Source organism: Spermophilus citellus (genome assembly GCF_964194105.1).
Source record: "Spermophilus citellus genome assembly, chromosome: 10".
Classification (NCBI taxonomy): domain Eukaryota; kingdom Metazoa; phylum Chordata; class Mammalia; order Rodentia; family Sciuridae; genus Spermophilus; species Spermophilus citellus.
In genome coordinates, this window is record NC_138197.1 from 130,541,309 (window position 1) to 130,552,181 (window position 10,873).

Sequence of the window (10,873 nt, forward strand, 5' to 3'; positions counted from 1 at the left end):
AAAATCCTTCTGTAAACATAATCACCTTCATGCCTCACATATGTTGGAGAGGACCCACCACCCTTGCAGGGGTCCCAGATGGTCCCAGCTATCAGCTGTCTGTGGGGTGGAATACTGAAGACCCTGAAGCCGCTTCATCAAGAGTCTTCTGGGCGTGCCTCTCCTCAGATTTTTGGGAATGAACTCTCTGGGAGTCCCTTGAAGCCTCTTCCCCCTCTATGGACCTCAGTGGCTGCTCTTCCTCCTCCCACGGCAGCCACTGCTGTTTGCAGAGTGCTCACTGGCTGCGAGGCGCCTAGCTGAGCTTCCTCTGTAGCCCAAGGGGGAGGATCCAGGCTTGGGGGTGGACCTTGCACTCTCAACCCCACCCCTTAGCTTTGAATTTCAGCTCAGTCTCCAAGCAGCTGAGTGACTGGAGGAGGAGGTAAACAGCTTCACCTCTTGGAACCTCAGCTGCCTCACCCCCTGTGGACCTCCCAAAACACACCCAGTGGGGATAACTGAATGAAGTGTGAAGAGCCAGACCTGGGGGGTGGGGGTGCACTGCCTGGGAGCTTCAACTAGCACAGGTTGAACCCCAGCCAGGGCTGGTGAGTCCGAAATGGGAGGGCAGTCCTTTGTAGGGCTTTAGGGCCAGGCTAGGACTCCAATCCAATTGCTACTTTCTTGCTATATGACTTTGGATGAGGATTAAATGAGTTAATAGAAATCAAGCACCTGTAAACAATGTCTGGCACCAAGTGCTGCATTAAGTTAATATGTCCAGACTTTCAGTCTCAGACTTGGTTCTTCCCTCTATAACCTGTGACCCTCATTGGCTCTACTGGTCACTGCTTCTGCAGCCACACCTGCTTGTCAGAGACCCCCAATCTCTCCCGACTCCCAATCAGCAAATTATCAACCCTCTGATTTGAGCTGGGGTCCTCTCCTCTCTGGGGCCACTAGTCTTGGGGCCCAGCAGCCTGCTGGGTAACTCATTCCTCACTGCCTTTTCCCAATCCTGCCCTCCTTGTCATCTGCTGTACCACGTGCACAGTACAGGGATCCAGAAAAGGAGGCTGGTTGCCAAGGCAACAGAGGATAAAGCCCTTGCTCTGCCAGGCTGCTGATTGGCTAAGACAGGTCCCACCTCCTGCCATTCTGAGAGTGGGGAGTAGAGGGAAGGGTCTCAGATGGGCAGGAAGAGGTACCAGTGTGCTAAGCCAGCTGAGGACTGCCCCCATTTGGCCCACTCAGAGCCGGAGAAGCTCTGTCTCCCAAGGGGGGCATTGGCCTCGCCCTATCTCTGCCTCCAGCACCCAGAGCGGCCACAGATGGCAGTGTCCTTGGGGACAGCAGCTGCGACTGAGTCTACAGGCCGATGCTGAGCTGCTCAGGCCGAGGCTGTGTGCTCAGCACAGAGCCCCCTGGAACAGGCAACCACAGGGCGTGAGGTGGGTCCACGGGCATGCAGGGGCACTGAATGGTACCAGTGGCTTGGGAGGCAGGGAGAAGGGCTCTGCAGCCTTCAGACTGTCCTGGACAGAACAGTGGCTGAAATGGGCCTGGAAAATTTCTTATAGATCATCTGGTAACCCCATCCTCACCCTGTCACTGTGTACAGGAGACCCTGGAGCCCAGAGATGGTGAGGAATGGTCCAAGGTCACACAGAAGGCCTGTGAGTGTTTTGCATCTCTACTTAGCCCTCCCCTGCCCCCCTGAAGTCAGGAAAAGGTCTGGGAGTCCTTTGCCCCAGAATATCTAGAATTTTGTCTGCAGGGCTGGAGATCTTGAACTCTGCTCCCCAGATCTACAACATTGCAGCTGAAGTGGTTTGTTCTGCCCTAGCCCCCATTCTCATACTTAAGCCGGAAGGAACAAAAGTCGGGGCTGGGTATGGGGAAGGGGCATGAATCATGTTGGCCTTAGTCAAGCCAGTTTGGGTCAGCCTCCCCACCTGAGGGCCCCGCTTCCTCTACCCAGCAACCCTGGCAGCATAGGGCAATTCTGAACTTGCTCGGAAAGGTAGATGGGTAGGAGGGTGCTGGGCCCTCCACACTGCCTTTAGATAGTTAGTGCACTCTTCATTTTATTCCTCCATGAATAGGGCACCTTAAGATGCCTGTGTTTCTGAATAGCCAACAGGGGCCCTGGATAGGGGGCAGAGGAGCTCAAGAAAGATGCAGGACCAGGATGTGGCAATATCCTCCTCCGGGGAATCGTGGCCCACCTGGGATTAGGGGGACAAGAGAAATTGGTTTGGAGACAGAGGTCAGAGGAGCTGGGGCTTCTCCTTAACTTGCCCTCCGGGGCCATTTCATTCATCCCTGCTTCCCCAGAAGCCCAGGTGGGCCTGTGCTCATTTCATCCTGCTCAGTATCTTTCCCTGTCCTGAAGGGCTCAAGCCATAGGACCTCACTGGGTTTTGGGGTCCAGCTCCTCTACTTCCCATTTGGGTATCCCAGGGTAAGTTAGTGATCCTGTCTGGACTTCTGTTTCTTTATCTGTAAGTTACAGGCAGTGACACCTGCCCCACAGGCCTGGCCTGAGGTCTGTGGAAGTACCCTAGTGGTGCTCTTCCTGCCAGGCAGACAGAAGGGGCTCCTGGGTCCACCCCTTTCTTATACCTTGGGCAAGTTTTAGGAGGTTTAAATGGGTCCTGCTCATTTCTTCCCTGGAGGAGATGATCTGTGACCTGGCTTTTGAAGTGTGAACAAGAGTTTGCCCAGTGACCAAGAACGCAAAGAACATTCCAGGGAAAATGAAAGCAGACAAAAAGCTGGGGACTGCGCAACATGCAGTGTTCACAGGTGACTGACAAGCAGTTCCACGATGAAACGGAGGGTGTGGAGAGCAGGCAGGCTGCACAAAGCACCTTCCACTGCTACCACCCACTTTCCTGCTTTATTCACCTCTAGTTCACTGGAAATGATAATAGCCAATATTTGTTGAGCACTGATTCTGTGCCAGGCAGCATGACTTCAGATATCTTTGGGGCAATTATTAAAAATTCACAGTGCCTTTAGGAAACAGGTCCTATTTCTGTGCCTGTTTTGCAGCTAAAAGAAACTGAAGGTAAGAGTAGAAGAACAAACTTACTATGTAGAACCTACTATGTGCCAACATTTCATATAAATCAACTCACTCGGCAGTCACCAAAACCCTAGAAGCCAGGTGCTGTTATCATCCCAAGGTTCTAAGGACTTTGCCAGGACTTTTGATTCTAGCATCTATGGCCTTATAATTATGAAATTTGGCCTGCTCAGACCCTGTTACAAAGAAGCAGGTCCCCTGGGGATGGATATTTGCTTTTACAAGGCCACAGCCGGTCAGCGTGTGTAGGTGGCCAGGAACCCATGCATCTGTTGGGATGGGGGAGCTGGGAAACAGCAGACATTGCAACTGCAAAATCAGAGCTGGGCGCAGGGACACAGGGAGACCAGAGGAGGCTTCTCCCCACCTTTACTGGGGCCTCATCCGGGGATGGGTCACCACACTAAATCCTCACTGGGACCTGTGCCAGGGCTGTTTTAGTTTCTCCTTCTACAGGGGAGGAAGTGGACACCCAGAGAGGTTAGGCAACTTGCCTAAAGGCACACAGCTGGACAGGGACAGGGTCAGAGCTGTGCTTAAGCCTCCTTTTATAGGGTGAGTAGGAGCTGGGTGTCTCCAGTTGATGGGGACGGGTCAGTGCGTGGTTAGAAAGCCTGGGCTGCTGAGGCACCATATGATCTGGATCAGGCCGGCACTGCCCTGCCCCTCGCTCTCCCGGACCCCAGTCTCCCTATGTGTAAAGTGGCGCTTGGGGCCCCCGTCTCTGAGGGTCTCTCTGGGTGGGCGCCATAAGGGGCTCCTCCACCAGCTCTCATGGCCCGTGTCTTGGCAGCCAAAGCCGCCGCGATGCCGCACTTTCTGGACTGGTTCGTGCCTGTCTACCTGGTCATCTCCGTGCTCATCCTGGTGGGTTTCGGCGCTTGCATCTACTACTTCGAGCCGGGGCTGCAGGAGGCGCACAAGTGGCGCATGCAGCGCCCCCTGGTGGACCGGGACCTCCGCAAGACACTGATGGTGCGGGATAACCTGGCCTTTGGTGGCCCGGAGGTCTAAGAGCCGACGTGCGCAGGTCGCAGGTGAGGGTACCCGGTGTCCTCGCTCGACCCGCCGAGCCTGGAGACTCTCGAAGCAAAGGGAGGATGACCCCTTGGTCCTCCAGCTATCTCTCTGTAGCCCGGGCTTCCAGCAGAGCCACCTGGTCCTCCGGGAGGCCCCTGGCCGTACAGGTGGGGCACCTGGAGGTCTTGAGGAAGCCTTAAGGTATTGATCGCTTCTGCGGGCTCCCTGGGTCAAGCCAGCTCTCTCCGCGGCGGCCTTCCCCAGCTCTGGGAATATCCCCCACCGGCCCCTGGGCTTTCGTGCTGCCCAACATTCTCCCCCTCCACCTGGAGTCCACATGGCTGCTCCTGCTTGTCCTGTGCCTGCGGATCCCCCTTTCCCCCTGAATCCCCAGTTTCCCTCGCTCCCCTCCCCCCACAAAGGCACCGGCCCTGCAGCTACTTGGGGAAGGCTTCAAAGCTGACTCAGGGAAAGGGCCTCCTTTAAAGGCTGCCTGGGTCCAGCCCAGCCCCACCCTTCGGGCTTAGGCTTGGAATGGTTGAGGGTGAGTGGTAGGGGTATATGCAGAGGGTAGGACCATGGGAAGGGGAGTGTGTGTGTGTGTGTGTGTGTGTGTGTGTGTGTTCCGTGTGTGGGAGTCCCAGGGCTCTGTGGGTGTGAGGACTGTCCTCAGTTGGTTCCAACTCCCTCCTTCTGCCTGCTAAGGCAGCTGACAGGAGTCCCTGGCCACCCACCCTCCCTATCCCATGCTGCACTTCCAGGATTGAGCCCAGCCCCTCTTGAGCCAGGAGGCCCAGAACACAAGCCCACCCTGGAGCCCTCCTCCTGTGCAGAGTCTTCATTGCCTCCCTTTGGATGTAGATTGACAGCCTGTCTCACTATCCTTTGCTGGGGCTTCCATCTTCATTTATTCCCAATAATAAAGACTTCATGATTACCTTTGCAGGACTACCCTTTTTTGAAAGGATATCAACTCACCCACTGGGTCCTTGTGAAAAAGATAGGCTAGCTCAGTACTTTCCATTTTAGGGATGGGAACACCAAACCCCAGTAAAGGTTGAGCAGGGTTTCTCAATGGCAGCATTATTGATATTTTGGAGAAGGTCATTCTTGGATATAAGGGGCTGTTGTGTGCATTGCAGGATGTTGAATATCCAGGGTTTCTACCCATTAGAAACCGATAGCACTTGCCCCTTCTCCTGTCAGAGCAATAAAAAAAAGTCAACTGGAATCCCTGGGGATAGTGTACAGTTAGAATATAAATTCAAGCACCAAGAGGCCAAACAACAGGCCTTAAAGCCAAAGAGAGTTTTTAAATTTTTTTTTTAGTTGTTGATGGACCTTTATTCATTTATTAATTTATATGTGGTGTTGAGAATCGAACCCAGTGCCTCACCCATGCTAGGCAAGCACTCTACCAGTGAGCCACAACCTCAGCCCAGCCAAAGAGAATTTTATTCCTATGGGTGGTGCAGTTCACAAGAGTTTGTTCAGAACCAGTTTGGTGGCTAGTTCTCATCCAGGGTTCAGGGACCCCAGCCGGGCAAAAAACATTGACTGGTTTACACGACCTGAGCTGATTCGTCTGCATCCTGAGCAGTAGGAGGGAGGGATGGTGGGAAGGATGCCCCTGCCCTTGAGGGACACTGATGGCTGTAATCATGACCCCCCCATTGGTTAATACTTAGTTGCATGGCTACCCTAGCTGCAAAGAAGCCTTTATCTTGGTGACTGAGTATTCAATTAAAAAGTCCATCTCTAAAGTGGGACAATAATGGAGACTGCTGGCAGTTTATTTTAGTGTGGATTTGCCTGAGGGCATAGAGAAATGGGCTGGGGTCAGGGCTTGGGCATGTCACTTGTGTGTTCCGTCTCTCTGTCCTTGTCTCTCATTCTCTTAGTCCTGCCTTCCTCTGTGTAGGTTTTAGGTGCCCCCCAATAGTCCCTGGTATCCACAGCCCTCCAGTGCCTTGATTTCAGCACAGCTAATCTCTCAGCGGTGGGAAAGCTCAGTGGATTTGCATTGGCCCCCAGGACGCATGTGCTTGGGAATGGGGTTCTCTGATTGGCCAGAGAGTGCTTGTTCCCACCCCTGGAGCTAGGGGTGGAGTAGGATGCACATGTGCCTCCCACGGGCTGAGAGGGATAGGGGATAGGGGAAGGGGAAGGGATGCTGAATGAGGAACTGAGGTCATTGTTTTACAGGGGAGGGGACAAGCTTGGAGAGGAGGAGAAAACCATCTAGGATCACCCAGGGTTTGAGACTGGATGTTGGGGGTCTGAGTGTCTGGACGGGAATCCCTGGAGTTTGGTAAACCTAAGATTCTGGGTTGAGAGTTGGAGCAGGAGAATCTGAGTTTGGGCTGCAGGACAGACAGGATGTGGCAGAAGTAGGTGGGCAAAGTGGGTTCTCTAAGGACCCACTGGAGGGTAGAGCCCTTCCAATGCCTTTCAGATCACTCCATGCGAGGTTGGGGTGGGGGCAACACCACTCACTGGGTAGCTATTCTGCTCTGCCTCGGTTTCTCTTACTGTGTCAGGCCCCGATGTATTCTGGGCTCCCTTCCCCCAGCGAGCAAACTTCTGACGTTTGAAGTTCTGGTTTCACAAGTCTTTTTTCTTACCAATAAGTAATATACAGATGTGAGTGGTGGGAACATGAAGTTAAGAGGAGAATTCTATGAACTGGGCCTACTGTACTGACACCCCACCCCTAAGCTTTCTTTTATTGGGGGGATGGGGTTACCGAGGTTGAACTCAGGGGCACTCAGCCACTGAGCCACATCCCCAGTCCTATTTTGTATTTTTGTTTAGAGACAGGGTCTCACTGAGTTGCTTAGTGCCTCAGCATTGCTGAGGCTGGTTTTGAACTCATGATCCTCCTGCCTCAGCCTACCAAGCCACTGGGATTACAGGTGTGTGCCATGGCACCTGGTCCATGCTTCTTTTTAAAAAAAAAAAAATTTTTTTTTAGTTGTAGTTGGACACAATACTTTTATTTCACTTATTTCTTTTTATGTGGGGCTGAGGATCGAACGAACCCAGGGTATTGCACGTGTGAGGCGAGCTCTCTACCCCTGAGCTACGACCTCAGCCCCCCATGCTTTCTTTTATACAGAAATTTACCTGTAGTCCTGCCTGGCTTGGGTCAATAGGATACACTGTGTTGCTCAGCAAATAACCTGTTATCTGTAGGAGAAATGCAGGTCTGAAAGACTCTTCCCTGCCGATAAGAATGCAAGTTACCCAAGGTGCTTTGTGACCTTTACACAGATTATATTTCAGAACTCAGAGAGATATGATAATTAGGAGCAAGCCCCTTAACCATAGAGTCTGTAAGAACAAGTTCCAGTTAGAACCAACCAACTTGGGCCAAAGTGACCTAGAGTTGCCTTGGACTTTTAACATTGTCTCCCCTCTATGGGGAAGGCTAGTGATGGGGACTTGGAAGTCTGATACAATTCTGCTGTCAGTCAAAAGCTAAGAGGTGAACCTGGGTTGGACTCCCTGGATACTTCCCTGAGGCCTCCAATAAAACTGGAGAGCAGGAGGAACGTGCATCCCTCCTCTCTCTGAGAGGACCCGCTCTCTCCCTTGTCAGTGTCCCTTTTTTCCTTTCTCCTACCTTTTCTATTAAGCCTTAGCGACTTAGTGAGAATTTCAGCAACTTAACAAGACCCAGTCTCAAAATAAAAAGGACTGGGGATATAGCTCAGTGGTGAAATGCCCCGTGTTCAACACCTAGTGCCAACACAAATAAACAAAAACCATAACTGACTGTGTCTTTAGTGTTGTCTAAGGGGGCACTGGAGAGAGGTTTGACCCAGAGGGTAGAGGCTACAGAAACGGACCAGTGCTCACGAAGGCAGGACCTTTCTATTTTCTAGGGCATGCCAGAGACTGGATGGGGAGCAACTTGAAGCCAGAGCCCAACGATAGTAAATTCTACAAGTCAGTTAAATTATGCATCCTTGGTCAAGTTTTTTGAACTTGCCTCACATTTCTGTATGCCAGGCCCTGAAATCACAGCTGATTCCAGTCCAGGTACAAGGTCCCGACTGGCGCCAACATTGTGCTCAACTCAGGTCTGGGGCTCCACAGAAATCTGTTTACTTTCCTATCCCTCCTGCCCTGCCTCGCTGGGTGATGGCAAATGTCAAAGGAGATTTTGGGATGAAAGTCACCCAATAAATGCTGACCATCACATAACTCTCCTGATAAGCTCTCCAGGAGCATGTCAAATGCCAGCTCCATCCCACCCACATGACTCCAAGAATGCAAAGGTAAAGATGTAGTCCCTGAATCCAAAGAGCTCACTAACCGGAGGGGCAAACGGATGCATAAAGTGTTATTGAAATATGTGCGAGAAACCAAAACAGAGCCGAAGAAGTGCCTGACTCCCAGCGAAAGAGTTGTCAGGAAAGCTTCTTGGAGAAGGGGGTTACCCAGCTGAAGGGTGCATGAGTTTCCCTTGTTAGAGGAAGAGGAGCCTGCACTGCAACATCATGGGGACTAGGCAGAGCCCAGCCTTTTCGGGGAGATGTGAGTTAAAGCTCAGAATGCCAGTAAGCAAGTAGTGGGGCGAGGGAGATCGAAAGTGACTTGACAAGTAAGGGTTAGAATCAAGGGGACGGCCTGAGGAACTTTCTGTCACCTCTTCCAGACAGTCTTCCTTGACCCCACTACAGGCTTTCTCCATTTCAGCCTCCATCTTGTGTGGGACTTTGTTCACATGACAGTGAGAAGCAGCCACCGCAGCTTGTTGTCCTGTCTGTGGCCTGCCTGGCACTTGGCAGGGTCCCCTTGAAGGCTTGCTTGTTGGATGAATGGGGCCAGTCTCTCTGAAATTCTACTCAGAGGCCAAGATTTTTGAGTGGTTTAGAACTATCAGGGGGTCAGGCTGTGTGCCGGTTTTTAATTTATGCTTTGGGAGGTTTTGCAGAATCTTGGGAGCTGTCAGGTAAGGAAGGGCGGGTGTGTCTGGGCTTCACCCAGATCAGAAGGACAGGAGGCCGGAATGTTCAGGCTCCCTGCGTGGGAATGGTTGCAATGTTCGGACTCTAGCTGGGAGGGAGGCACAGGCTTCTCATTGTTTCACCTCCGCAGTTCTCCACTCTGGCCGAGTGGGAAGGGCTTGGGAAGGCCAAGAGAGCAGCTTTAGGAGAAGGGCAGAGGCTGTAGGCTTCCCTGCAAGACGGTGACAAGCTCAACAGTCCTTCCAGAGGACTCTGGGTAGACAGAGCTGCTCTTTCTCTACCCATAAGTGGTGGTGAGGGTCTCAGAATTTGGAGCCTGGAAACCTAGATGTCCAGCTGCCAATGCACTCTGTATACAGTGGCAAGTCCATGTCGCACTCTGTTTCTGTGGCTCTGAACAGCTGGAACTGGTGTGGATGTCAGAGGACATCATGGGAGGAAAATAAACAAGGAGATTGGAATTCCACAGCAACCATTTTGGGGAGGAATTGAACCCAGGGCCTCACACACTAAGCACATGCAACACCACTGAGCTTCACCCCAAGTCCCAAAGGCGACGGTTTTCATGGCTCACATGAATTGAGTTCACAGCACACTACCAGTGCATGATGAGAGGTTTGGTGGCTTCCTGGGGATTGGGCCAGCACCTCTCACCTCTTTTTTACATCAACCTGTGAGCATGTGCTCAGTACCATTCACCAAGTATTTCTGGCTGCCCAGCTCTTAGCACATGGTAGAATTATTCTACCCTGCCTCCTTGTGATGGGTGGGGCCGTCTAGTTAATGAGCTGTAATTAGCTGGCATTTGCTAGCTAGTCACCAATTCACCAGTCTCTCCTTCCCTCTGCCAAGATGACCAGCAATGCTCTGGGGGGCCATTGCTCCATCATCCCGAGTCTTCAAGGGAAGATGACATGGAGCAGAGCCATAGCTGACCCAAAGTATGGTAGACAGGAGGCATGAATGAGGAATCAGCCTTTGGGGTTAAAATCCACTGGGATTTTGGAATGGTTTGTTACTGCAGCATAGCTTACCCCATCCTGCCTGATCCAACCCCCATTTTACAGAGAAGAAACTGGTGCTCAGAGAGACGAAGTGACTTGTTCAAAATCACATTGCTGTAACAAGCCCACATATGAGACTCCAGGGCCTTTCCCCCTTGTCTGGAAGGCCACCACAGTGATTTTGTGCTTGAGTGGAGATCTCTGCCTTCTGAGGACACTTCCTGGCCTTGAGTCACTCTTTTCTTCACTGGGAAAGAAGGATGTGTACAAATGCAAGGAGGTCATTGTCACTAAGGGCCACTAGAGGTCAGCTGGACCCAGGCCTGTAATTAACAGGCAGGCAGTGTCCGCAAAGGTGCTCAAAGGAGGAGAGCTCAGGGGCAGATGGGCAAGAGGAAGGAAGAGTTGGAGGAGACTCGGACCTCGCTTTCAAGGGACAAGGAGGAGGAATTCTGGATCTTCAAGCTAGAACAGACCACATGAGGGCACCTGGTGTTTATTGGAAAAAGCACTGCTGTCCAGGAGGGTGGGGGATCTGATAGAGGTCACACAGAGAGTCATTGGCCAAAGTGAAAAGAGAACCCAGGGCTGCTGACTTCAGCGCAGGGTGCTTTATCTCCCAGAAGTAATGTAACCCAGCGGGGGTGGGCCGTAGAGCCCCCACCCCCAATCCGTCCAGGCAGAGCTGAACTCTTTCCTCCCATCAGCCACCTTCTTCCTCCCCCCAGCCTTAAAGAAAGGAGGGAGGGGGAAGAACTCCAGACAGCTCCCCTCCCCCTCGCCTGGGACTTCTAGCCAGT

General features: G+C 52.2%; 1 protein-coding gene across 1 annotated transcript; it reads left to right on the plus strand.

Moving 5' to 3' along the window:
• Window positions 1–1,188: 1,188 nt before the first annotated feature.
• On the plus strand, window positions 1,189–4,495 carry SMIM45 (small integral membrane protein 45). Its single transcript, XM_081310356.1, has 3 exons — window positions 1,189–1,433; window positions 1,604–1,658; window positions 3,867–4,495. Exon 3 carries the CDS (start codon window positions 3,881–3,883, stop codon window positions 4,085–4,087), a length of 207 nt encoding a protein of 68 aa, XP_081166482.1. The 5' UTR covers window positions 1,189–1,433; window positions 1,604–1,658; window positions 3,867–3,880; the 3' UTR covers window positions 4,088–4,495.
• The last annotated feature ends 6,378 nt before the right edge of the window (window positions 4,496–10,873 follow it).